The sequence below is a fragment of the Haemorhous mexicanus genome, chromosome 32 (assembly GCF_027477595.1).
Source record: "Haemorhous mexicanus isolate bHaeMex1 chromosome 32, bHaeMex1.pri, whole genome shotgun sequence".
Classification (NCBI taxonomy): Eukaryota; Metazoa; Chordata; class Aves; order Passeriformes; family Fringillidae; genus Haemorhous; species Haemorhous mexicanus.
Window position 1 is genome coordinate 1,463,639 of NC_082372.1, and position 27,818 is coordinate 1,491,456.

At 54.1% G+C, this 27,818-nt stretch overlaps 1 protein-coding gene and 1 long non-coding RNA gene across 2 annotated transcripts; both read right to left on the reverse strand.

Moving 5' to 3' along the window:
* Positions 1-977: 977 nt before the first annotated feature.
* Positions 978-10,207, reverse strand: LOC132340534 (zinc finger protein 184-like). The gene is given in 3 exon segments (XM_059871588.1): positions 978-3,036; positions 9,270-9,343; positions 10,113-10,207. A coding segment is annotated over 1 exon segment (1,248 nt). The 5' UTR covers positions 3,026-3,036; positions 9,270-9,343; positions 10,113-10,207; the 3' UTR covers positions 978-1,777.
* Positions 10,208-22,246: 12,039 nt separating this feature from the next.
* On the reverse strand, positions 22,247-24,380 carry LOC132340677 (uncharacterized). Its single transcript, XR_009489994.1, has 2 exons — positions 24,305-24,380; positions 22,247-22,997 (listed from the first exon to the last, which is right to left on the reverse strand). It is a non-coding gene; the product is annotated as an uncharacterized LOC132340677 (long non-coding RNA).
* Positions 24,381-27,818: the final 3,438 nt, after the last annotated feature.

Below are 27,818 nucleotides of genomic sequence, written 5' to 3' on the forward strand. Positions count from 1 at the left end.
TTTTTCCTGGGAAGAATCCCCGAGTTTTGGGACTTTTGGGGTGTAGCTTAGGAGTGTGACAGCTCTCTCTGGCTTTCCCCTCCCTGTTGTGGCCCCTCAGCTGCCCCTGACACCCTGGGGGTGCTGGGATTTCCCTCCTGGGGACAAGGACGTTCATCCTCTTCCAGGAGCCCAATGCCCGGCTGGGGCTCCAGGTCAGGGGGTCCTTGAGCAGCTGCCCCAGAACCTCCCCCAGGGTCTCCCAGCGCAGCCGGAGCCGCTCGGCCTGGGGCCCCCAAAGGCCTCAGCAAGCCCCAAGTGCCTCCCAGGAACCCTCAACTCCCTCAAATCCAGCATCCCCCACATCCCCTGAAAGTTCCCCCCATGGAACCGACCATGGCCATGTCCCCACATGTCACTGCCCGTGTCCCACCATGTCCTCACCCACGGCTGTCTCCCCACCATGTTTCCATCCCTGTCATTGTCCCCCACATCTCCATCCATGCCCGTGTCCACCCATGTCCCCACAAATGGCCCCATCCCCGTTTATGTCCATGTGTCCCCATTTCACTCTCCAGGTCTGTGTCCTACTATGACCACACCCATGTCTTAGTTCAGTGTCTATTTTTACCTCAATATTGAATAGTTTAAAGCAATAAAGAGAAAATGAAAACAAAATCAAGGCCAAAGAAAAGGATTTCCGTGTCCGTGCTGGCTGAGGATCCATGTGCTTGGGTAGAAGGCAAGAACGTTTTTTGGTGGAGTTTCTATCCCACTGTTTCCAAAATCTTGGTCTTTTCCCCAGTTTTACACCATTTGGCTGTAGAAGACACCCTTGGCAATAGGAAATCAAAGTCGTGGAATCCCTGAAGTTGGAAAAGACCTTGTCCTCGTTCAGAGCAAATTTGGGAGAGAACTTCCGAAGGGGCTCCTCTAGAAAGCAGATTCAATTGGCCACTCCCCCAACTGGTTCAGGAAAAATAAAATACCTCCTTGGAGAAAGGTGGAGAAAACTATTTATTAAACAATAAAACCTAAACAATATTAAACAATAAATCCTCTTGCCATTCTAAAAGACAGACAAACTCACAAAGTCCCTCCATGGGCTGTAGCTCAGCTCACTCAGCCTCTTATCAGTCCCTCCGGTGCTGGAAATGCCGCAGCCCAGGCCCGGCCCGGTGGGCCACAGGTGAGAGCTGCCGGTGCTCTGCTGGTGTTCAGGCCAGAGCAGGTTTAAACAGGTCCAAAGAAAAGTGGAAAAAACCCCACAGTCCAGGGAACTTGTTTGCCTCAGCTAGCTAAAACTAACTAAAAGCAAAGGAGAGCTCTGTCCTGCTGTCTGTCCATCCGCAGGCAACACACTGCAGGAGCAGGAATGTGGAGGAGTGAGTGCAGTGTCTGAAAACAAACTGTGCACTGCTTCTCTCCCCCTTCACTCTCAGGACAAGTCTTAAAGGTGCAAAACTTATTATTCAGCATAAAAACAACAAGACAACTGGGGATACAAGCATCATATAGTCAACCCAGAATGTACCTCCAAGACCATTCAGTACTCCTGGATGTCACCAGAAGATAGGATTGAATGCTAAAGATTTTATGGGGTTGAAAGTCGACAAATCTGCTCTCCCCAAAGAAATCCCATTGCTGGCCTGCCTCCTGATGGATGTTCCTGCCACTGGGTTTATCTAGGTGCCCTCAGGGAACCAGGAAGATGTGGAGGCCCCAGCCAGATGCCTTCCAACTTGAATCACCAGGACCACGGATCATGAGGGCTCTGCCCAACGGGGGTCACTGCGGATCATCCAACGCGGATCCTCCCATGGGAGATGGAGCTGGAGCAGCGCACGAAGCTCTTCCCGCACTCGGGGCACTCACAGGGCTTCACTTAGTGGCGCCTCCGTTGGTGTCGGGTCAAGGTTGAGCTTGAGGAGAATCTCATCCCACACTCAGGACATTTGTAGGGCCTCTCCCCAGTGTGGATGCGCTGGTGCATGGTGAGCTGGGAGTTTAGCTTGAAGCCCTTCCCGCAGTCGGAGCAGCGGAAGGGCCTCTCCTCTGTGTGAATCCGCTCGTGTTTGCAGAGATCGGAGCTCCTTGGAAACCTCTTCCCACACTCAGGACACTCGTAGGGCTTCTCCCCGGTGTGGGTGCGCTGGTGTTTCCTCAGGTCAGAGTGCCACCCGTAGCTCTTCCCATATTCCAAGCAGGTGTAGGGCCGTTCCCCCGTGTGGATCACCTGGTGCCGAATCAGGGCTGAGCTTCCTCTGAAGCTCTTCCCACATTCCCCACACTTGTAGGGCTTTTCCCCAGTGTGGATCTTCTGGTGCTCCATCAGCTGGCACTTGATGCTGAAGCTCATCCCACATTGCCCACACTCGTAGGGCTTTTCCCCAGTGTGGATCCTCTCATGTTTCCTCAGGCCAGAGTTGTATCTAAAGCTCTTCCCACATTCCCCACACTCATAGGGCTTTTCCCCAGTATGGATTCTCTGGTGTTGCATCAGGCTCCCCTTCTGGTTGAAGCCCATCCCACATTCCCCACACTTGTAGGGCCGTTCCCCAGTGTGGATTACCTGGTGCTGCATCAGGCAGCCCCTCTGGCTGAAGCTCTTCCCACATTCCCCACACTCAAAGGGCTTTTCCCCAGTGTGGATCCTCTGGTGTTGGATCAGGACAGAGCTCTGGCTGAAACTCTTCCCACACTCTCCACATTTAAAAGGTCATTCCCCAGAGTGGATCACCTGGTGCTGGATCAGGCTGGAGCTCCAGCTGAAACATTTCCCACACTCCTCACACTCATAGGGCCGTTCCCCAGTGTGGATCACCTGGTGCTGGATCAGGTTCAAGCTCCGGCTGAAACCCTTCCCACATTCCAAGCACTTGTGTGGCTTCTCCCTGCCATGAGGCTTCTCCACCAGCTCTGAGCTCCGGCTGGATCTCCGGACACCTTCCTGGCTCAGGGGGGCTCTTTCCTCCCCGCAGCTCCCTGGGCTGAGTTTGCAGCCCCTCCTCGTGCGAGATCTCCAGGGCTTTTCCTCCTCCTCCATCCAGACATTCCCTAGGAATGAAAAATCCTGGTTTGGGGAAAAAACAAGAGGAGAATGCCTTGGACTCCTTCTCCCCTTTATCTCATGAAGTCATTGAGAATCTTGTGTTTGTAAGAACCAGCAAAATACTAAGATTGAGTACAAAAATTCTCCAAACATAAAGACACAGATCAAAAACTCTCCAAACATCAAGATTCAGCAAAAACCCCTTCCAAAATATAAAGATTCAGCCCCAACAAAAAACCAAAGCACCAACATTTAACCCACAAAAGCTCAGAAACATCAAGATTCACCCCTGTGAAAATCATGGATCCCCCTCCCTGGTCACCTGCTGCATGTTGGGGGGAGAAACACGCCTGGGGCAGGAGGGAGGTTGCAGACACAGGGAAGGGTGAAACCTCCTGTTTCTGCTCCTCCTCCTCCTGTGTCTCTGCTCTTGCTCACACTCCTCTTCCTCCTGCTATTCCTCCTTCTCCGGCACAATCCCACCTTTTCCTCCCACGTGCAGCGTTTGACCATTTTCTTCCTCAACCCTGCTTCTCCTTCCCTTCTCCTCCTGCCCCAGGCCCAGCACTCACTGCTGGCTCCCCCTTCCCCCCAAACCCACAGCATCCCACCGCAGGGGCAGGGATGGAGCTGGGGCAGGTCGGGCTGGGGCAGTGCTGGGCTCTCGGCCGCTTCCGCCCGCACTCGGTCCCCACTGCAGCCGCTCCTGCCAGGACAGCGCGGGGGGGCCCGGCCTTGGCGCTGCCCCTCTCCCACCTCCCCAAATTCCCCTCGTGGGGGGGGTGCCGGGGCGATGACGCTGCAGGTGGGGAACGCTGGGAGCTGCGGGTCTGCCTGGACACTGCTGGGTCATGAGTGCCACACACTCTGATTGTGTGAGCACTGCCTGAGGGCTGGGGCTGCAGCAAGGGGGACACCCTGCTCCAGGGGGGATGTCCCGCAAACGAGGGACCCCCATGAAAGGAACAAGAGGAAAGTGTCTTTACAAACAGATGCTGTGAATCTGATTAAAGATAGGGCCAGGTACAAAAGGAAATGACAGGAGAAGCCATCAGTTTCAGAAAATGTTATTAACTGATGACACTGACTGCTGCTGAGCCAAGGTCATGCCAAATTCATGAACTTCGAGAAGAACAACAATGAGCCATGAATATCGTTTGCTATACAAAAGTGGGAACCCTATCAAGGGGGTATGCAGTAGGTGGATTGGGATGTTTGTAGCTCTCAAGTACTCCACCCAATGGGGAGAGGGAGATGTGGCTGGGAAAATTAGGATGAAAAGGAGGCTGTGTCCTTCAACAATAGGAGAGACCACATGGAAAATGTTTCATGGCATCTCCCTTTTTTTAGGAATTTAATTACTTTTACAGGACTCCTCTGGCTGCTTTGTGGACAGAAACCTCTGGTGATGTCAATTTTTCCACACAGCTTGGAGCTCATCCAGAATTCCTTCCACCATCTGGGGCAGCGGGCAGTGAGTGCAGCTGAAGGTGCCTCACCCAGTTTGGGGGATCGGCTCCCTTGGGTGGCAGCTGCACCGGGGATTGATTGGGTACCCGAGAGTGACCAGGAGACAGACGAGTGACACATCAGGGGGGCTCTGAAGAGTCAGGAGAGAGAGAGCTCTGGAAATCTCATCAGCGAGTGCAGTGGGATCTTTGGGGAATGAACATGGCAGGGCATCCATGGAGGGTAGAAAAGGGAAAGCCAGGAAGGGGTCATGGCCAAAGGGATGATGATCCCAAAATATCTCTGAAAGGTCCCTTGGGAGAATGTTGAGGCAGTTTGCACATTCCCCCAGAGGTAATTAAGGACATGGATACCCAGGGAGGCAATAAGGGAAGTGGAGAAGGGATTCGGACAACAGGGGATGGATGGTGTTGGTGTGCTGGGAAGGGATTGGGTGAAGGGGAGTGTGCAGCAATATGGATAAGGCAAGAAGCAACAGGAGGAATCTCTGTGGGAAGGAAAAGGATGATGCAAAATCAGAGGAAGAGAAAAATACTGAGGACTGGGATGTTTTTCAGCAGGGTCTTAGCCTCAAAACTTTTTAGCTGATTCAGATCATTTGTATCCCCAGTTTCCAGGACAGGAAATCAAGCAGGTCAGGATTTCAGGGGGTTTCTCTGTGGTGGGCAGAGGCAGCACCGGGCGCAGAGGGGCGGAACCGGGAGCACGGGCTGGGGGCCTGTGGGGAGCTGCAGGGCCGGGCTGGGGCTGTGGGGCAGCCGGGGCTCAGCGCCGGGCACTGCCTGACCCCACCAGCCCCGGGCAGGGCCGGCAGTGGCCCCTGGCCCCCAGGAGGCTGCGGGACGCCCCGGCCACTGCCCGGCCCCGTGGAGCTGCCGGCCCTGCCCGCCGGGGGGGCACCTTTGGACACTGCGGCAGGACAGGGACCGGCTCTGGGATACGGGCTGGGGAGGGGACCCTGAGCACAAGGAGCAAGGAACATCTGGGAAATATGGATTATATGTGTAAGGATCGAGATTATCTTTTAAGGATTTGGTTGGGATCACTGGAGAAACAAATGATTTTGCAGAAAGCTCGGGAGCTGTCTGAGGATGAGCACCCACAGGCACTGAGGGGGGCTGCAGGAGTGGCACAAGAAGGACCTGCAGCACTTGGGCACAAAGGCACAGCAGGGGAATGCAAGAAAGGAGCAGAAAAAGGCCAAGCTGAAGGCAAAGGCCAGGGCAGAGTTCCTACAGCTCTTGAGGGATCAACCCCAGGGCCCAAGAGGGCCCCAGCACCCAGGGGATGGGCTCGGCCACAAGCACCTGGCAGAGGCATTGCCCTCCTCAGCAGGGGAGAGCCCACCCAAACAGCCCCTGGCAAGGAATCAGGGCTCCAGCTGCAGGGCACAAGGACACTGCAAGCAGAGACAGCAGCACCCTCAGGACGAGCAAGTCCACCCCTTGATGGACATGGCTTGGCAGGGCTGTCACAGCTCCCATCACACCAGGGACCCACCACACTGGAGCCCTTGAGAACATTCAGGCTGGGTCTGCATTGAGAAGAGGCCTTTCCTGATGGACACAGGGGCCTCTCAATCCACTCTCAATCTTAGACCTATGGGGGGGAAAATTCAAAAAAATGTCTTTGAATATTAATGGGAGAATTGGGGAAAACGAGGAGTGTTTTATTGAACCACTATTGGCAGATGTGTGGGATGAGTTTGAAATGCATTAATTTTTATTTGCTCCTAAGTGTGATTATAGTTTACTGGGAAGGGATTTAGACACTAAATTGGGAATGCAAATTAATATTATAAAAGGTGATACAGAGGTTAGTTCTGTTGTACCACTGTGTCAGATGTTTGGCAAGGCCTATGCTGAAATGAACCCAGAAGTGCGGGCAGCCCCAGGCTGTGGCCAGGATCCTGTCCCTGTGAAATCTCTCCCACAGGAAGCTGGGCTGGCACTGACCCTGCCTTGGGACTTTGCTGTTCCCAACACCCACCCAGGACATCGGCTCCTGCCTAAGGAGTGCAAAGCAGCACCACTGGTGGCCAAGTGCCATGGCCCATGCCAAGTGGCCCTGAGGCCAGAAACAGCCACCAGCACAGCTGAACACGGGGGACCCCTCAGCCTCCCTGAAGCCCCGGAGATTTGCACTTCCCACCTGCAGCAGGAGGATGGGAGGCCCCACTGAGCCTGCCCTGAAGGCAACGCAGCAGCAGCCAGGGCTCCACAGGGGGCCCAGCCCCTGGGCCTGCCCACAGATCCTCTGCTGAAATCCTCTGCCTGCCCACCCTCCTCTGGCATCTCCAGCCACTGGGGCCAAGCCTTGCTGGCACTGCTGCAGCTTCAGTGCTCTCTGGGCCTGCACTCGCCACAGCTGCTGGGGAACACAAGGGCACAATTCCACTCTGGGGCTCAGGTACACTCACACACTGGGCTGCCTGGGACTGGATCGTTGCAAAATATACCAAGTTTATTTCTTCTAAATCTTATTTCCCTGCTCAGAAAGGTTTCCCTACTCAAAGGTTTGCCGTTGCCTTGGGGAAAGAAATTTTAAAGTTTTTTTTTGAGGGACGTTACACCACTCAACGGAGATGAGTTTAACATCTCAACAGACTGGGAACAGCCAAAAAGATACCCACAGAGATTAAGGACCAGCAACAAAACATCAATGCCCAGCAGCAAACAGCAACCAACAGCTACTCCAGACACTGCCCCCGGCAGAGCTGGAGACACCTGGTCTGGAAAAGGCTGAGAAGGAAATCCAGGAGTGTGCACCTAATTAACACCAGAGGGGAGAAATCCTGGTCCAATAGGAAACCAAATACTAAAAACTACACAACTTGGAAGCAATGGACATTAAACCAGTGGATTAAGATTGGTTCAGGCTGTAGAAAGTTTAGGAAAAATCTAGTAAAATTTACATGCCATGGAATGATTTTCTCTGCACACCCGGGCTATGTGTGGATGAAATTATTTCTGTTACATATCTTTGCCAGAACCAAGTAATGCCTCGACTCTCTAACACTAAAGATATTCTTGGAGAGTTTTTGTTTTCCCTGCAGTTTCAGTGACAAGATTAAAACACGAGAATAATTTTTCATAATAATCCCACTTTATATTGTCAGGTAGGTTTGGGACAGAAGTGTGAGAATCAAGTTTTGGTCTGGGTTTTTCGATGATCACCTTTAGGCTGCATTCTGAAAAACTACAAGAGCTTTAAAAGTGACCATTTAATTCGTAAACAGTTAATAGGTTGTTTAAATGTTGTTTAAAGAAATAAACAGTCCCAAAAACAAAACAAAACCCAAACCAAACAAAAGAAAAAAAAAGCAAACAAAAAAAGAAGCAAATTCTGACGGGGGCACCTGTGAGTGGTGGGATGGCTGCTCTGGAAGAGAAGCTTCATTCCAGGCAGCATGGAGAGGGGCTTTAGAAACGCAAATTAACACTGCAGGGCAAAGTGTGGACAACCCACCTGGGTCTCTTGCCTGGGGCAGGAATTGGGCTGATTCCCTCTGCCCCTCACCCCAAGTTCTGCCTGCTTGCACAGATGGAATTTGCACAGCTCAAGGCAGAGCCCGCGGTGAGGAGATCAGACTCTGCAACAGAAACGGGTGAAGCTGCAAAGGGAAACAGCAAAAGCAGAATGTTCTGAAAACTACACTTAAAAAAGCTGGGGGTGAATCATCCCTCTGCCCACTGCAACACCTGCTGTCATTGTCTGTGTTATATAGGGTGTATTAGATCAGTTTATTTTTGGATTTGGTGGGGGTCTTTTGTGTTTTTCGGTTATTTAGGAAGATCAGTTAGGAATCCAAGAATGTGATGTTGGAATTACAGAAAAGCAGTCAATTGATGCAGTCCTGGCTCCTGAGGGAGTGCCCAAAAATGGGGAAAACAGCAACAGCCACCAGAACAAATCCTACAACAACATGGACCAGCCCCTGGGAACACTAAACAATACATATCAGGAGCTACAGAACCCATTTCTCATTTCAATGGCATCATTATTTTGCAGAAGTTCGAAAATTATTGAAAATCATATTCTAGTTAATAGACAGATGTCTAGATTAATGAAGCAATATAATAGTTAGCATGAGTAGCAGTAGTTATGCTAAGGCCGCAGTAGGCCCGGTAAACTTTGAGTGACCTTTAGTGCATGGTAGATCGAGAGGATGTGTTATCTAGAGAATGTACCAAACCTTATCTATGGAATGCACCTTCTGGCTAAGTAACAAATGTCATGATGTACCTAATACATCTCTGTATGCCTTTAAAAAATGCTTAGCGATGCATATAGATTAAATGAAGCAATCATGTTAAGAAAAGTATATAAACCCTGCAGATTCTGTGGCAAAATGGGGCTCTGACTTTGGACGAAAGTCCTCAGGCTCCTGGGCCCTAATAAAGCACCTCATAAAGCAACTCCAGTTGTTTTGTGTTCTCTTCAGATCGGGCAACATGCTGACCAATCCACTGAAATGAGGAACACAACATTTCACCAGGGGATGGGATCAGATCATCTGTTAGCAGAAAAAGGTGGAGTTTCTGGAAAATTAAATGACTCAAACTGCTGTTGGCAAATAGATGACAAAGGAAAAGTGGGGAAACAGATAACAAAAGAAACAAGAAAGTAGCTCATGTACCAGTCCAAACATGGAAAGGATGGGAATGGAACACAGTTTTGTGGCTCCCTGGCAGACCATGGGTTAAACGAATGCAGTTTCTCCTCTTATGTGCTACAGTAACTCTCATCTTTTTACCATGCTCCATACCTTGAGAGTGCAGCTCATTCAGCAGGTGAGCCAGGGGGTGCAGGTGGCAGCCAGGCCTCCTGATCCAGAAACGCCTACAGAAGGACAGGGAAGGAGGGCACTGAGAATAACCCCAAAACCAAAGAGGACCCAGGAAGAAAAAACAGAGTCAATGAGTGAATCTGTTTGGAGATAGGGCCAGGGACTTGTAGATAAGGAAGTAACGGGAGAAACCATCAGTTCCAGAAAATGTTACAAATTTACACGGACACTTGCTCAAAGTCCCGCTAGATTCCTGAACTTCGAGAAGAACAAGGACTTAACAGAGCCCACGAATATCGGATGTTAAACAAAAGTGGGGGTGCACATTAACGAGGACATGCAGCAGGCGGATCGGGAAGTCTGAACCTTCCAAGCACCTCAGCCAGTGGGCACAGGGAGAGGGAAATAAGGCCGGAAAAATGAGAATAAAAAGTAGGCTGCGAACTCCAACAATGGCAGAGACCGCACGGCAAATGCCCCACGGCCTCTCCCTCCGCTCAGCAATAAAGTCACTTTTACAGGACTCCTCTGCCTCCTCCGGGCACAGAAACCTCCGGCGACCTGAATTTCCCCGCACAGCCCCGGCGGCGGGGCAGCCCCCTCTGTCCCAGCCACAGGAACCGGGCCGAGCCAGCGCCGCTCCGGCAGCGGCTCCTGCCGAGGCAGCGGCGGGAAGGAGACGGCGGGCAGCCGCTCCCGCAGCGCCCTCAGCCCAGGGGCAACACGGGCCGGACACAGCACAACCAACCCGCCTGAGCCCCCTGCCGCCCCCGAGACCCGCAGCGAGCCCCGAGCCCCCGCACAACCCAGCGCGGCTCCCACCTGCGCTCCGGCCGCCTCCGAGCTCCGCCGCCGCTCCCGGGCCCGCTCCGCCAATGGCGCCGCTGCGCAACCACGGCCGCCCTCAGGCCGGCACCGGGGCCCTGCTCCGCCCCTCTCCCACCAATCAGCACGCCAGAACCGCGACTGACGGCACAACCGGCCAATCGCAGCCAGGGGCGGGCTCTGCACACGGCACAGCCCCGCCCCGCGCTCTCAGGGCCCCCCGGGGCTTCTCCCTCTGCTCGGGGACAGGAGTCGTTCCCCTGCTGCACCCTGAGCTCTCTCCCACCGGAGACTTCTCCAGGAACTTCTCCAGCCTGAGTCCATCCCATGGGGCACAGCCCCCTCCAGCTGCTGCAGCGTGGGTCACTGTGCCCCGGGGTCAGTCCTGCCAGGACAGGCTGCTCCAGCGGGGCCCCTCTGGCCACAGGGTCACAGCCTCCTCTCAGGCATCCCCGTGCTCCAGCGCGGCTCCTCCTGGGGCTGCAGGGAGATCTCTGCATCCCCATGGACCTGCAGGGGGATCTCTGCATCCCCATGGACCTGCAGGGAGATCTCTGCATCCCCATGGACCTGCAGGGAGATCTCTGCAGCCCCATGGACCTGCAGGGGGATCTCTGCATCCTGCACCGCTGTCTTTGGAGGTGCCAGGAATAGGCTGAGCTCTGTCTGAAGCTCTTCTCACATTCCCCAGCACAGGGAGGATTTTACATCCTCACAGCTCTCCGGGCTGGGTTTGCAGCCCCTCCTTGTGTGGGATCTCTGGAGCTTTTCATCCCCGTTGGATTCCTGCACCGTGGAGCCGTTCCAAATGGCCTCTTCCACGAGGTTCTGTGGCAGGGGTTTTTTCTCCCTAGTCTCCATCAGGAGCTCAGTGCCTGGGGGAGGAAGGACAAGGAGAGGAAGAGACAGGGAGAAGGGAAAAGGAAAAGGCAGAAGGAGAGGAAGGAAGAAGAAGGAACAAGGGAGGAAGGAGATGGGAAAGGAATGTGGATGGTTGAAGGAGAGAATGAGGAGAGGAAGGAGGGCAGAGAAGGAGAAGATGGGATTTGCCTCCATGCCAGAGGGAAGGGGAAGGAGATCCCCCCAGTCCATCCCTGGCAGGATGGCATTGGTAGTGAGGCTGTCCTGCAGCAATGCTGGGCAGGGAGATGGAGCAGGAGAGAGGGGAGAGGGGCAGTGACTTCCTCCTCACCTGCCTGGCTGTCCCAGTCTGGAGCGTCCTGGCGCTGCCGAGGCCCTTGGAGCGTCCGGCACTCAGGAGCCCGAAGCTCACGGCTGCTTTATAAAGCTGACACAGCAGGCAGGGTGGGTCTGTGTGTGATCTCCAGCAAACTGGGTTTATTGGTACAGGAACAGGGTCCACAGCTGAACAGGGTCCAGGGACAAAGACAGGGTGCAAGCTGAGGGCACAGGGGGTTTTTATATGGGGTAGTGAGGGTGGAGCTGAGGGTCAGGGTCCAATGGATATGGGGAAAATGGGGCAAAGGAGGGGTTAAGGGTCGGGTCAGCTAACAGGGAAACAGGGGCAGAGGAATGCAGTAAACCAGGGCAAATGGAGGGACAGAGAGGAGAACATTCTAGGGACTAACCAGAGATGGGTAACCGGGGTTGTACTTGGGTAACTAGGCCAACAGGCCAATGGGGTAACATAACTTTACATAAATTAGCATGTGCCTGCAAAGATCTATGGGAGAAGCAAGCTTATGACCATAACCTTGAAATCTATTCCTCTTATTTGGGACCAGTCCTCCACAGCTGGGAGATTGAGACTCCCATGGGCCTCCCCACAGGTGCATTTTCCTTTTCCTCACAGCCTTCTCCAGCTCTACCTAGCCAAAGTGTAGGATTGACAAATCTTGGCTTGGAGGAAGAACAAGGGGTGAGCACCTTGGGGACAAAGTGAGAAAGGAGCCTCATTCTTTAGAATTTTTCAAAGTTTAATAAGGAAAAATAAGGAACAACTCAGTAACAGCGCTGGGTGCTTGGTGATGGCCAGAGGCACAATGGTTAACCACAGCAACTCTTCTTGTCAAGTTTTTTCCGTTGTATTGTTCAAATTATACACATTCAAACATTTCTTTGAACTTCTTTACATGTTCCAGGAATTCTTTAGGTTGGTCTGACCCCCAAATCACCTTCTTAGAGTACGTGCAGGAATCGTGGGTTGTTGTTTTGAGGGTTGTGTGTCACTCCCTCACAAGGGCCCCCTGTTCTGTGGTTGCAGCAGGTGACAGTTACTGACAGCGGAAGGGTCAGTGGCAGGGGCCCTCATCACATCCCTTCCTTAAGTGTTATCTGACCAGGCAGATGGTTTTAGCTATTTCCACAAGTACTTCAAATTAGTTATTTCACAAATATCTCTGAGTCATTCTCATTATTGTAAGTTAGATGCAAAAATAAAAGCATTAGCTATTATTTCAGAACTACAGCTACTTCTGCAAAAGTTAACATTACAATGCACAACACATGGCATCCACTTTAATAGTTTGCAAAAGCCAAAACTATAATGTGTGTTTTTCACACTCTCCACAAACTAAAATATCATCCATGTTCTGAGGATACGAGCTGCACGGGGGCCAGGGCATTGGCCATAAGAACCTGACAAATTATACTATATCAAAAGCATTGAAAGGTGATTACAAACTGTACCATATCAAACTCATTGTGATTAAGAATAATTTGCACAAGTCAATACATGAAGCAAAAGCCAACACTGCCTAGTTATTTACACCAAAGCCAGGGCAGGTTTTTCCCTTGCATGGAGCACTTGGGCCTTCCCCGGGCCCCTTCTGCCCTCCTGCAGAGCCGCTGGCATTTTCCAGCACACACAGTTTGTAACCCAGAGCCGGGTGCAGCCCCGAAGGCTCCAAGCGCCTCCTTCCAGGCTGACTCTGCAGGTGCCGAGGCTGCTCTGGGCTCTGCCAGGGCTCTGCTGGGGCTCAGCTCTGGGCCGGACTGGGCCCGCTCTCCCCTCACATGGCTCCGGGCAGCTGAGGCACAGCAGGAGAAGGAAGGGACACGTCAAGGGAGTCGAGGTTTGAGAGAGTTTTTATTCCAAAAATTGTCATAACAAACAAGAACCATAACAAACAGACTATGCAAACTACCATAACCAACTAGCAGTACTAACTACCATAACCAACTATCAGTGCTAACTACCAAAACTAACTAGTTGTCCTAACTACTGTAACTAAAGGCTGTCCTCAAGTGCTTCATCTCCTCCGCTGCTCCCTCAGTTGCTTCGCTGCAGTGATCAGAGGGGTCAGGCTGGAGAGAGGCTTGGCTGATGACAAAAATGGGTGCTGCCCAAAGGATAAAAAAGAAAGAAATGAACTGTTACTTCCCAGAGTCAAGTTCCTCACAGGCTCTGTTGCAACAGGACAAAGGGAAATGGTTTGAAACTCAAGAGAGGGAAGCAGGCTCAGATTAGATCTAAGGGAGAATTTTTTACCCAGGAGAGTGGGGGAACACTGACAGAAGGTGCCCAGAGGTGTGGGAGGTGCCTCCTCCCTGGAAACCTCCAAGCTCAGGTCGGCCAGGGCTCGGAGCCCCCTGACCTGTTGAAGATGTCCCTGCTCGCTGTGGGGCACCAGGCCCAGCTGGCCTCGAAAGGAGCCTGCCAAGCCAAAGCAGGCGAGGATTCTGCTCGCTCTGCGTGTGGAAAGCAGCGAGGCTGGAGACTGTCGGAGGGGGCCCCACAAGAAAACCCCTCCCTCGCGCTGCTGCTTGCCCTGCAGCCCTTGGCATTCACCTGCAGCAGCTCCTGGGCAGCCCAGCGCCGCTCCTCGTCCGGCTCCAGGCTGCACTCGAGGAAGTCCCGCAGCAGAGCCGACAGGCGCCGGGGCTCCTGCAGCTGCGGGGTCCCGTTCTGCCGGATCAGAGCGCGAGCCTGCAGGGAAAGCAAACTCAGCGCTCTGCCAGCTTCCTTCACACCCACTCGGGCTCACATCCACCCCGGGTCCTCAGCCCCAGCTCCAGGGGCACTTTCCTCCCTGCCAGAGATGCTGCTCACAGCTCATTTTTCTGTGCCAACCAAAAGACCCAAACCCTGGGGCTGCCACAGCCACTGCAACATCCAAATGATCTCTCCCTGAGAGCCAGTTTCCTTGGCTGACTCTGTCAGTAGGAACCCCCATCAGAAATAGCACATTTTGCTTCTCCAAATGTGGACACCAGCTGTACAGGCCATTTTCCAGAGTCAGTGTGGTCTGCCTGGGTTATTCCACAGGATTCTTACATCAAGTGCATCTCTGCAGTGCCACTGACACTCAAGTGAATGCATTCCTGATGCCCCATCCCAAAAACTGCCAGGCCAGAAACAGGAGGTTTGTGACGCTGAAAGCTCAGCTTTGGTGACACAGAGAAAGTAGCTTGGACTAGGAAAGAAATATGTTAGACTTTGGGGATGTTGAACCATCATCTTCAGGTTTTCAACAAGTTTCCCAGTGAGAAGAATCAGCGGGGAGATCCTCTTGCAAAACCTCCTTTAGAAACTCCTGCAGAAATCTTGTTGGGTTTGGGGATGGGATGTGGGGTTGGTTTGGGCTTTTCTTGCAGGGTAACATTAGAGCTGATGCACTTGCTTCACATTTCCATGTCATCCTCACAGCCAGAAGAGCTGCAACAACGTAAATCCCAAAGCAAATTGTTGCTGGAGACTGCAGAATATTCGTCTGTGTTGAGGCTGGAGTCCTCTGGGAATTCCCTTCCCATGTGCAGAAACCTCCAGCTGCTGCTCCCAGGGCAGGGTCCCCCTGCGCTCACAGGCCTCTGCAACCACTGGAGAATTTGCCTCTTACCATGGCCCCCGTTTCCCTGAAGTAAGGAGGTTCTCCTTCCACCATCTCGATGGTCACAATGCCAAAGGCCCAGATGTCCACCTTGGGGCCATAAGGAGATCTGGTCACAACTTCTGGGGCCATCCAGTGAGCAGTGCCCACCATGGAGCTGCGCCGGTCCTGCTCAGGGCTGAGCTGAGCACAGAGACCAAAATCAGCTGTGGACAGAAACAAACCCTGTCAAAGGCAGCTGGAATGAGGAAACCAAGCACAAAGATTCCCCACTCTCCGTCTGAGAATGCAGTAGTGAAGTCAGCTGGGAAAGTCCTCAGGGCTGTAGCCAAGGAAAGATGGAACTGGACCCTTACAGAAACCCTCAGCTTTCATGCAGTGGCTTTTACTGATTCCCTTGGAGCTTTAGATTCCCACTGCTGCCCCTCTGGAAGGGCCAGAGCCAGAGCAAAGGCACTGCTGGCACCCTGCTCCTCTCCTGAGCTCTCTGCAGGGGCAGCCGCTCTCAGCTGGCAGCAGGGCCTGGGCAGTGCCCCCAGCAGCCCTTGTGGGGCTCTGGCCTCACTGGGAAGCAGCCCCACAGCCGCAGCCCGGGAGCGCCGTGCCTGGCCGGGAACACCCACCCAGCCTGACAGAGCCGTCCATTCCCAGGAGGATGTTGGAGCTCTTCAGATCCCTGTGCATCACCCGGTTGGCATGGAGGAAATCCAGGCCCTGCAGACACTGAGAGAGAACAAGAAACACCAGGGTAAAAACGAATGGCAGGAATATATGACACCAGAATGGACAGTTCAGAATTCTGCCAGCAGCAGCTTTGCTGGGACAGGCCAGGAGTGCAGTGCACACAAGCTCCAGGCAAACGGTGCAAGGCAAAGCTGAGAACAGCAAATCAAATCAAAAAAAGACAGAGAGTACCACAACAGCAGGAGAGAGAGCAAGAACAGAGCACAAGTGCAGTGATGCTGGCAGGCCGTTCACTGCAGAGGCTCTTTCTTCTCCAGCTCATGAAAACAGCACAGAAACAAAGCCCTGAGCATGGAGCCACTCCTGTTCTCATGCCTGTTTGGAAGGACCATCGTGTCCCAGCCATGGGAGTGACAAGCAGGATCCCTCACCTCCCGACTGACAGCTGCCATCTCTCCTTCAGCCATGCGTGTCTGTCTGACAACGTCCTGCAAAGTTCCTCCATCCATGTATTCCATCACCAGCCACAGCTCTCCATCAACAAGGAAGCTGGAAGAGGAAAACAATGGCATGGAGATGAATGGGCAGTGCTCAATTCCCCCATGGAAAAGACTGGATGGAGTTTTGTTTCCAGGTCACTTGTCAGTGAGGACAGAATCAGATGGAGAGACATTCCTGCCCGGCTGCCCAGCCCTTGGAATCTGCACAGTCTAAAGGAGAAGGAGACACCTGTGAGAAAGGACAGGCCTTAGATGGCAAGCAGGTGAAAAATGCAGGTTAGCAACAGCCCAGATCAATGTGGAACCACAACACTTGCCCCCAGCTGGTTCAGCTTCTGAACTCCTCAGTTCCACCATTCCCTCCAGAACAAGGCAACACAACTGCCAGGGCTATCCAGGGGAGGAGGCCGTGCAGCACTTGGGACAAAAGCAGTCAGAAAACCTTTCAGAAAGTCCCTTCAGAAACAGGCAAGGCCAGTGAAAAATGGGCAAATGAGGCATTTCTGGAAACAAGAACCTGGTCTTCCTGGCAACTGTAGCAATGGAAAAGGGCTGGGAAGAAGAAGCCAAGGGAAATAATTTCTGCTGTGGTTCATCAGCACTTGTTGGGAGACACAGCAAACGGGGTCAACTTGAAGGAAAAACCAAAGCAAAGCAACAAAAGCACACGCAGGGAGTGAACTGCCAGGCTGTTGTTTGGGGAAGATGTGGCTGGGTCAGGCATTTTCAAAACAGGCTACAGACTAGGGATGCCAGGAAAGGTTAACGCAGGGCCCGGGCACGGGATAAGAGCTGAAGCACTCACCTGTCCAAAGAGTTGACAATGTTGGGGTTCTTCTTGTCCTTCAGGAGCAGGACCTCATTCACAGCTCGTTCCCTGTTCTGCCCTCGGAGACTCATTTTCTTTATGGCCACCTGAAGGGACATGGCAGCCCTTGAACTGCAGGAGTCTGTGGCAGGAGGCCACAGCAAACACGGAGCGAGTCTGTTTGGAGTGACGGAGCCGGGCTGTGCCAAACTGCCTTGGGATGGGACACCAGAGCTCAGCAAGTGCCATTCCCACAGCCCATTGCTCTGCCAGCTGGGGGCTGCTCACAGGACACATGGCCAGAGACATTTGGCGTTGCCAGCTCTGCAGAAATGGTCCCTCAGCTGTCAGCCTCAAAGCTCTAACAACATCCTCTGCACCTACAGTCTGCTCAAATGGCCTCAACACTCTCATTATTATTCAAACCCATTTGGAAAGCAGGAGGTAATTCTGGTTCTGTGAAAACAGAGCAAAACAGCCAGGAACCCTTTAGCAGTTCTATGGGATTTGGCCATGATTTCAGATGCAACTGCTCTGTTTGGGATTGCACAACAAAGCAAACACGCACATCCATTGCTCAGGTGATCCCTGTCACAGGCTGTCACTGACACCAGACCCAAACACCACTGCAGGGTTTGGGAGAGAGCTTTGCTCTGGACATCCATCTTCTCATTTCTCTCCCTCGCCCTCTGTGAACAGCTGAAGTAGGACTAAAACCCCAAATTGAGCTTAAGTGCGATGCCTCCTGATAGTGCCTTGGGGTTCCCTTTGAAGATGAAAGGCAGGATGGAAAAACTGCTAAATAGTGTTCCTGTCAGAGGCTGGGGTAAAGATAAATTGGGCCTCAGTCTCCAGCAGCTGATGCATTCACACTTTTAGATATGCAGACCAAGCCAGCGTGTCCTGCTCTGACAGACACCGCTGCCCTCCTTGCATTCCTTTGGCACTTCAGAAGGACCAGGTCTGTCCCAGCTGTGCTCTGCAGGCTGACACTGCTCTGCCTTCAGAGGAGCAGGCTGGGCAGGAAAGCTCTGCTGGCCCCCAAAGCTGCAGCCACAGCTCCCAGCAGAGGGGAAAGCCCTGGAGAGCTGCCAGGCGTGCTGGGCGTGTTGACACTGACCTCTCCTCCAGTGGCCCTGTCCAGTCCTTTGTAAACGGTTCCGAAAGCCCTGGAGACAAAACAGCAGAGAAGAAAGAAGCAGCGCTTTAGGCCCTGGCAGTGAAAGCCAGCCCAGACAGGAGATCTCTGCTGCCTGCAGCCTTCACAAACACCTGGGTGCATCGACCCTTCCAACAACAGCACAGCAGCCACCAGCCCTCTGCCATGCAAGGTGTGCAAGAGAAAACTGAGACCCAGCACGAAGGAATTGGGCTGGAGCAAATCCCAAATGTCCACCCTGAACTGCTTTAGTTCAAAACCTAGGAGGGGAAATGGGTGTCTAAAGAACTGGAAAAGAATGCATTTCATCCTTTTCCATGTCCTGCCTAAGACCTGCAGGTTCCTCAGGGGCCCTGCCATCAGGCAGGTGATGCATTTTCCCGCAGAGTGCATCAGCTCTGTGTCTGTTACTGAATGGATGGGGTCTGCTACCTGTGCTAGAATAGAGCCCTAATTAGCTCATCTCTGGTTTCTGTTTCTAAACCTTTAGGTTGATCATTCTGACCCATGGATATTTTTCAAAGGAGAATATTTGAAAGAAATCTTCTTGAGAATTGCTTTCTGACAGTCATCAGATGGTGAGTTGCTCTTTTAGGCAATCCAATTCCAGGGACAGAAGATCTTCCAGGTCCTGCTCCTTGCTGCAGGCAGGACACTGCCAGCCTCAGGGGCTCTGACGGTGACTCCTGACCACAGTTATCAATTCTGATCAGGACTGAGAGACAGCAGGATGGTAGCCCAGTGTCTGAAGGTGTTTGGAGCTCTCCTGACTTCTCACTGGATCCTGCAACAGCACAACCCCTGGCCCTGCTTGTGCAGAAGTCGCTGCCGTGCCCTTACCCTTGGCCAATCTGCTCCAGCTCCAGGTATTTCTCGGCAGGCTCCGCCTCGCTCACGGTGTTCCCTGAAAGAAACCACGTGGAAGACGCTCCCTCCCAGAGTGAGACCCCGCCCTGCAGCAGAGCCAGAACGCAGCCCCACTCCCTGGGGCCGTGAGCCCCTTGGTCTCAGCTGGGGAAGGACAAGAAATGGCTCGGTGACATTCAGCTGCAGAGCAAGCCTGGGTGCAGCTGATGCCGAGACACACACACAGCGCCCTGCTTGGGCACCCAGGGACAGAGCAGACGTACTCAGCTGCATCAGGCACCACTCCCCTCTCCCCTCTGGCTGCAGGGCTGTGCTGCTGTCAGAATGCTCAGCCCAGGATCCCACAGCTGAGGGTGGTTCGGTGTCCTCTTCCCAAGCAGAGGGAGGTTCTTCATCCTCTTCCCAAAATGCTGCAGCTTCTCCATCCTCTTCCCAAAACGCTGCAGGTTCTCCATCATCTTTCCAAGCCAGGGGATGTTCGCTGTCCACTTCCCATGCTGGGAGATGTTCATCCTTCTCTTCCCAAGACACAGGATATCCTCCATCCTCATTCCACACTGGGAGATCTCCGACATCCTCATCCCATGCCTTGGGAGCTTGGCCATCCTCGTCCCACACCAGGGGACATCCACCATCCTCATCCCAGGACGGGAGATGTCCTCTGTCCTCATCCCACACTGTGGGAGCTTGGTCATTTTGGTCCCACACCAGGGGGAGGAGATGTCCACTGTCCTTGTCCCCCTGTGTGGGAGCCTCGCCGCTGCATTCCCACACCGTAGGATGTTCGCCCTCATCTCCCAGAACAGCAGGAAGCTCACTGTCATCTCCTGGCTCTGAGGGAAGCTCACTGTCAACTCCTGGCACTGAGGGAAGTTCACCATCATCCTCCAGAACAGCGGGAAGCTCACTGCTGTCTTCCTCCTCTTTGGTCTTCTCTTTGGAAGCAGAGGGAGCCACAGGAGGTGCTGGTGCTGCTTTTGTGCCCTGTGGACAGACGGCAGTGTGAGGGACGGGAAGTTCAATCTCAGTTCTCACCTTATTTATCCTCAGCTGCACATCCAGCTGCACTAAGCAGAAATTGGGTTTGGAGCTGTTCCAACTAACAATGGGCTAAAGTCGACATTGCCACTTATTGCTGGGAATTCAACATTCCACCATGGCTAAAGCCAGCCAGCAATCCTCTGCCTGCAAAGCCAGACCTGCAGCTCTTCAAAAGCTCTTCAGCAGAAAAGGAGAAAACTGACTGGGATCCCTTTGATGCTGCTGCTGCTGAGACACTGACAGGAACTTTCCTTCAGCCTCCCAGGCTGGCACTCGGCTGCCACATGCCAAACTCACAACTTGCTGCACAATTCCAAACACCAAAGGTTCCTTTCCCACTCACCGAAGGAGGAGCTGCTCGGGATCCACAGAAGAAGTGCCCTGAAATGGGAGAGGGAACATGAACCAGATGCTGTTAGGAGAAAAACTGCCTGTGGTGGGAAATGCCACAGAGCAAGGCAACCCCACGAGAGCATTTTGCTCTCACAGCATCCCTGCAGGAGCCACAGTCCCTTCCCACAGCAAGCAAGAGAACAGCACAAAATACTGGGCTGGGTCAGTTCTTGGCTGGAGCAGCAAACGGAGGGAGTTCCAGGCTCTGCTGGCACAGACTCCCTGCCTGAGGGAACAGAACCCCCCAGGGCTCATTGCAAATGCTGTGCAAGCCCCACTGGCTGCAGACACCCCCTTTTTCAGCTGCAGCTGCTGGCAGGAACTCTCCCAAAGCAATGGTATCTTCATGGCAATTTGGTTCCAAAGTCAGCTCAGCTCCAGAGGAAGAACTCAAAGGACACAGCAAGCCCAAAGCCACAGATGCTGCACCGAGGGAAAGCCTCGACTTACGTGCCAAGTGGGTTAAAAAATACCCCGAATAAGCCACAGAGTAGAGAGTGCAAACTGCAGCAGCCACGTGCTGGATCATTTTGGCTGCGCTGCACACGTCTGCAGCCTGTAGCCCTCCGAGCACAGAAGGACACCCGTCAGGGCTGGGCTGGCTGCTGAGAATGCCTCGGGCAGGAGGATCCTCTGGCAGCGAGCCCAGAGCCACTCTGGGCACTGAGGCCTCTGCTGTGTCCCACAGCAACGGGAACACCACGGGGACGTGGCACTGCTCCTGTGACACCACAGCAGCAGCTCACTCAGAAACCGCCTGGAAGGTTCTCCTGTGTCACAAAGGAGCACAAAGATCCCTCCCAGGGCACAGCCTATTGCCCAAAGCATGCCAGAGGAACTCGGAAAATGCAGCACACAAGGACACCCCATAGCCCAGCCTGAACACTGAGGGGGAACAAGGATGGCACTGTTAATGAAATGACAATCGGACTTTCCCATGAACTGGAACACCCCTGTGAGTGCAGGACCCAGGTCAGGGGATGCCCACCCAGCAGCACCAGAGCTCTGGGGGCCACCTCAGATCCCCACTCTGCACCCCCTGTGCCCCACGGCCGCCACAGGACCCTCCTGCCCGCACTGCCGCTTCCTCTTTGCCACCCTTCCCCCATTTCCCCTTTCCCATCCTCTCCCCTCCCACCTCCGGCCGCTCTCCAAATCACTTCTGGGGTCCCATTTCCCCATTTTCCCACAAATCCCTGAATCCCCAGGCCCCTCGGTCTCAGTTTTCGGGACTCCCCCTCCCCTTTCCCCCTTCTCCCCCCCGTCCCACCGCCTCCCGCCCCCCCGCTCACCCGAGAGCTCCGCGCCCGCCCCCGGGGGGGCTCCCAGCACCACCAGTGCCACCAGTCCGGCCCCAGCTGCCGCCCCTCGCCCCACGGCCAGGGCCGGGCAGGGGCCGCAGCCCCGAAGCAGCCGCGCTGCGCTGGGAGCACCAGTCCGGAGCGGGGCGGGCTCGGCAGCGCCGCGCGCTCCCATTGGCTCCCGCCACTGCTGGGGAGCCGAGCTCACAGGCTCTGCCACACAACTGATGAGTCATCAACGCCCCGCGCTCTCATTGGCTGCGGCGCGTTCCAGCTGTGTTGTGATTGGCTGAGGGGTTCCCGGGACGCTGCAGCCCCGGGGGCGGCTTTTCCAGGGAGGGGGAGCCTTGGGGCGCTGGGCAGGTGGGAGCTCAGGTGAGCCCAGAAATGTGTGCCCAGGTGCGCGGGATCTCCGGGGTGCCCGTGGCGAGCGGTGACGCTGGCCCGATGCCAGGCACCCCCAGAGCCGCTCTGTCCCTGCCCCCCGCAGCCGCACAGGGACAGAAAATGGAACCGAGGGTTCCTCCGTGGGGACAAGGACCGGGAGAGATCCCTCAGCAAATCCGACACGGGCACAACAGACCCGGCCTGGGCACACGGAGGGAATTTATTACCAACCAAATCACAGCAGCACAAGGAGAGGGCAAAGAAATCTCTCCAACACCTTCCCCCATCCAACGGGGATCACCCGGATCGGGGGTCACCGGGGCTCTGCCCAACGGGGGTCACTGGGGATCATCCAGCGCGGATGCTCCCAAGGGGGATGGAGCTGGAGCAGCGCACAAAGCTCCTCCCACACTCGGGACACTTGCAGGGCCTCTCCCTGATGTGGAAGTGCTGGTGAGTGTGATTGACGATCTCTGAATTCCACCTGAAGCTCTTCTGACCTTCCAAGCACTCATGGAGCCGTTCCCCAGTGTGGATCTTGTGGTTCTTGCTGAGATCAGAGGTCCCACTGAAACTCTTCCCACGTTCCCCACACTCACAGGGCCTCTCCCCAGTGTGGATGTTCTGGTGTTCCATCAGGGCGGAGCTGTGGCTGAAACCCTTCCCACATTCCAAGCACTTGTGCGGCTTCTCCCTGCCATGAGGGTTCTCCACCAGCTCTGAGCTCCGGCTGGATCTCCGGACACCTTCCTGGCTCAGGAGGGTGTAGGTGAGACAGAGGTAGCACGGTCAGGACGGACGGAGACGAGAGATCTCTGAAGCCAGGTCGTGGAACTTGCGGTTTATTGCAAAGGGCGTGGGTGCAGGGCCCTGCTGGGAGCTGCCAGCTGCAGCTCGGAGCAGGCCCGAGAGAAGAGAGAGGATGAGAGGGTAAGAACGTAAAAGGCAAGAGCTAAGAGCATAGAAAAGTAAGTAAGAGCAAGAGAGCAAGAGTAAGAGTAAGAGCGCAAGAGTAAAAGCAAGAGCGCGAAGTTCCCGTTAAAATACAATAAATCATCCTCTGTGTTGGATATTCTGATTGTCACTAACCAATCTAGTACAGCATACAAATCCTATAGCATTTACATACAGCCTATAAGAATCACTACATTACCATACTATGCGACATTTTAAACCCTAAAAACTACTCTTCTGACCCCTTCTGCCAAGCTGGCAGGGTCTGCTCAGACCCTTGGACCTGCCTGCTTGCAGAGGGTCTTGTATCATCCAAAGGGGATTACCTTCAGCCAGCCACACCATTGTTTTCCTGTTGTTCATTAACTAAGGGATCTCAAAGCTTGCTTTCATTTCAATCTCGCTTACAGTTTCTATATTCTCAAAATCTTTTGCTAGGCAATCATATTTGTAAGGCTTTCCTGTTGCATTTTCCCCAACAGGGGGGCTCTTTCCTCCCTGCAGCTCCCTGGGCTGGGTTTGCAGCCCCTCCTCATGAGGGATCTCTGAGGTTTTTCCTCCTCCTCTATCAGGCCACAGCTTGGCAATGACAGATCCTGGTTTGGGGGAAACCAAGGTGGGAGCGCCTTGGAGTAGAGGCTCCCCATGGCCAAGTCCATCTCTGGAAGTCAGCAGGGGTCTTGTGTCCATGAAAATCTCCACAATGTCAAGCTTCAGCCCAAAAAAATCTCTCCCAGGAGTTCCCTATCGCTGATCTCTCCACTTTTGGGGTTTCAGAGTTTTCCTTTCCTTGGGATGATGGGGGTCCAATGGCTCAAGGGCTTCCCTTTTCTCCAGCATCCTTCTTAGGGATGATCCAGGGGCTTTTGTGGGTCCATGGGGTCCCTTCTCCCCTGATGCTCTGCTTTGAGATCCCAGGAGTCCCAGGGGTCCCTCTTCTCCAGGCTCCCCCACTTTCCAGCCAGCCGGGGTTCCCCAGCTCTGGGATCACCCCTCTCTGCTCTCCCCACTCTGGGGGTCCCAGGGGTTCCCCTCCTCTGCTCTCCCAGGGATCCCCAGCACCAATGTCCTCCCCTGCCCATACTGGGCAATGGCCACATGGACCCCCAAAGATCCCCCCAAGGGGCTCAGCCTTGGGGTCCTGAAAGATCCAAACCTACACACACAGAGAAAAAAACCTCCCAGGGATGGGAGATGATATTTGGGGCTCAAATCCACAATCTGCAAGCTCCAAACACACCCCAATAAAAAACCCTCTCAGGGCCCCCCTGATAGATTTGGGACAAGCTCCTCCTCCCCTCTCACCTGCAGGACGAGGTGAGGGTGATGGTCCTGTGCCTGCGGCCACAGGAGACACTGGAACCTCCTGTTCCTGCTCCTGCTCCTCCTCATCCTGCTCCTCCTTTTCCTCTCTCCCTCCTCCTCCTCCTTCCTAATCCCTCCTCCTCCCTAGTTCCTGCCCTCTGTGTATTTAGAGTGGAGACCCTTGCTTGTTTTTAGAACTAGAACAAAGATCCCCGATGGAACCAGGCTTGCTGCTTTCAGTCAGAAGTATCAGTGACTAAAGGTCACGTTTCCTTTGGTTTGGTGCCGTCCTTGTTCCTCCTCAGTGTTCAGGCTGGGCTATGGGGTGTCCTTGTGTGCTGCATTTTCCGAGTTCCTCTGGCATCCTTTGGGCAATAGGCTGTGCCCTGGGAGGGATCTTTGTGCTCCTTTGTGACACAGGAGAACCTTCCAGGCGGTTTCTGCGTGAGCTGCTGCTGTGGTGTCACAGGAGCAGTGCCACGTCCCCGTGGTGCTCCCGTTGCCGTGGGACACGGAGACCTCAGTGCCCAGAGTGGCTCTGGGCTCGCTGCCAGAGGATCCTCCTGCCCGAGGCATTCTCAGCAGCCAGCCCAGCCCTGACGGGTGTCCTTCAGTGCTCACAGGGCTACAGGCTGCAGACGTGTGCAGCGCAGCCAAAATGATCCAGCACGTGGCTGCTGCAGTTTGCACTCTGTACTCGGTGGCTTATTCGGCGTATTTTTTAACCCACTTGGCACGTAAGTCGAGGCTTTCCCTCGCTGCAGCATCTGTGGCTTTGGCCTTGCTCTGTGCTTTGTGTTCTTCCTCTGGAGCTGAGCTGACTTTGGAACCAAATTGCCATGAAGACACCATTGCTTTGGGAGAGCTGCTGCCAGCAGCTGCAGCTGAAAAAGGGGGTGTCTGCAGCCAGGGGGGCTTGCACAGCATTTGCAATGAGCCCTGAGGGGTTCTGTTCCCTCAGGCAGGGAGTCTGTGCCAGCAGAGCCTGGAACTCCCTCCGTTTGCTGCTCCAGCCAAGAACTGACCCAGCCCAGTATTTTGTGCTGTTCTCTTACTTGCTGTGGGAAGGGACTGTGGCTCCTGCAGGGATGCTGTGAAAGCAAAATGCTCTCGTGGGGTTGCCTTGCTCTGTGGCATTTCCCACCACAGGCAGTTTTTCTCCTAACAGCATCTGGTTCATGTTCCCTCTCCCATTTCAGGGCACTTCTTCTGTGGATCCCGAGCAGCTCCTCCTTCAGTGAGTGGGAAAGGAACCTTTGGTGTTTGGAATTGTGCAGCAAGTGGTGAGCTTGGCATGTGGCAGCTGAGTGCCAGCCTGGGAGGCTGAAGGAAAGTTCCTGTCAGTGTCTCAGCAGCAGCAGCATCAAAGGGATCCCAGTCAGTTTTCTCCTTTTCTGCTGAAGAGCTTTAGAAGAGCTGCAGGTCTGGCTTTGCAGGCAGAGGATTGCTGGCTGGCTTTAGCCATGGTGGAATGTTGAATTCCCAGCAATAAGTGGCAATGTCGACTTTAGCCCATTGTTAGTTGGAACAGCTCCAAACCCAATTTCTGCTTAGTGCAGCTGGATGTGCAGCTGAGGATAAATAAGGTGAGAACTGAGGTAGAACTTCCCGTCCCTCACGCTGCCGTCTGTCCACAGGGCACAAAAGCAGCACCAGCACCTCCTGTGGCTCCCCCTGCTTCCAAAGAGGAGCCCAAAGAGGAGGAAGACAGCAGTGAGCTTCCCGCTGTTGTGGGGGACGATGGTGAACTTCCCTCAGTGCCAGGAGATGAGAGTGAGATTTCTGCTGTTCGGGGAGATGAGGGCGAACATCCCGCGCTGTGGGAATGCAACAGCGAGGCTCCTGCGGATTGGGACAAGGACAGTGGACATCTCCCGGCATGGGACGAGGATGGTGGATGTCCCCTGGTGTGGGACGAGGATGGCCAAGCTCCCGAGGCATGGGATGAGGACAACGGACATCTCCCAGTGTGGGATGAGGATGAAGGACATCCTGTGTCTTGGGAAGAGAAGGATGAACATCTCCCAGCATGGGAAGTGGACAGCGAACATCCCCTGGCTTGGAAAGATGATGGAGAACTGGCAGCATTTTGGGAAGAGGATGGCGTACCTGCAAAATTTTGGGAAGAGGATGGAGAACCTCCCTCTGCTTGGGAAGAGGACACCGAACCACCCTCAGCTGTGGGATCCTGGGCTGAGCATTCTGACAGCAGCACAGCCCTGCAGCCAGAGGGGAGAGGGGAGTGGTGCCTGATGCAGCTGAGTACGTCTGCTCTGTCCCTGGGTGCCCGAGCAGGGCGCTGTGTGTGTGTCTCGGCATCAGCTGCACCCAGGCTTGCTCTGCAGCTGAATGTCACCGAGCCATTTCTTGTCCTTCCCCAGCTGAGACCAAGGGGCTCACGGCCCCAGGGAGTGGGGCTGCGTTCTGGCTCTGCTGCAGGGCGGGGTCTCACTCTGGGAGGGAGCGTCTTCCACGTGGTTTCTTTCAGGGAACACCGTGAGCGAGGCGGAGCCTGCCGAGAAATACCTGGAGCTGGAGCAGATTGGCCAAGGGTAAGGGCACGGCAGCGACTTCTGCACAAGCAGGGCCAGGGGTTGTGCTGGGGCAGGATCCAGTGAGAAGTCAGGAGAGCTCCAAACACCTTCCGACACTGGGCTACCATCCTGCTGTCTCTCAGTCCTGATCAGAATTGATAACTGTGGTCAGGAGGCATCGTCAGAGCCCCCTGAGGCTGGCAGTGTCCTGCCTGCAGCACGGAGCAGGACCTGGATGATCTTCTGTCCCTGGAACTGGATTGCCTAAAAGAGCAACTCACCATCTGATGACTGTCAGAAAGCAATTCTCAAGAAGATTTCTTTCAAATATTTTCCTTTGAAAACTATCCACGGGTCAGAATGATCAACCTAAAGGTTTAGAAACAGAAACTAGAAGTGAACTAATAAGGGCTCTATTCTAGCACAGGTAGCAGACCCCATCCATTCAGTAACAGACACAGAGCTGATGCACTCTACGGGAAAATGCATCACCTGCCTGATGGCAGGGCCCCTGAGGAACCTGCAGGTCTTAGGCAGGACATGGAAAAGGATGAAATGCATTCTTTTCCAGTTCTTTAGACACCCATTTCCCCTCCTAGGTTTTGAACTAAAGCAGTTCAGGGTGGACATTTGGGATTTGCTCCAGCCCAATTCCTTCGTGCTGGGTCTCAGTTTTCTCTTGCACACCTTGCATGGCACAGGGCTGGTGGCTGCTGTGCTGTTGTTGGAAGGGTCGATGCACCCAGGTGTTTGTGAAGGCTGCAGGCAGCAGAGATCTCCTGTCTGGGCTGGCTTTCACTGCCAGGGCCTAAAGCGCTGCTTCTTTCTTCTCTGCTGTTTTGTCTCCAGGGCTTTCGGAACCGTTTACAAAGGACTGGACAGGGCCACTGGAGGAGAGGTCAGTGTCAACACGCCCAGCACGCCTGGCAGCTCTCCAGGGCTTTCCCCTCTGCTGGGAGCTGTGGCTGCAGCTTTGGGGG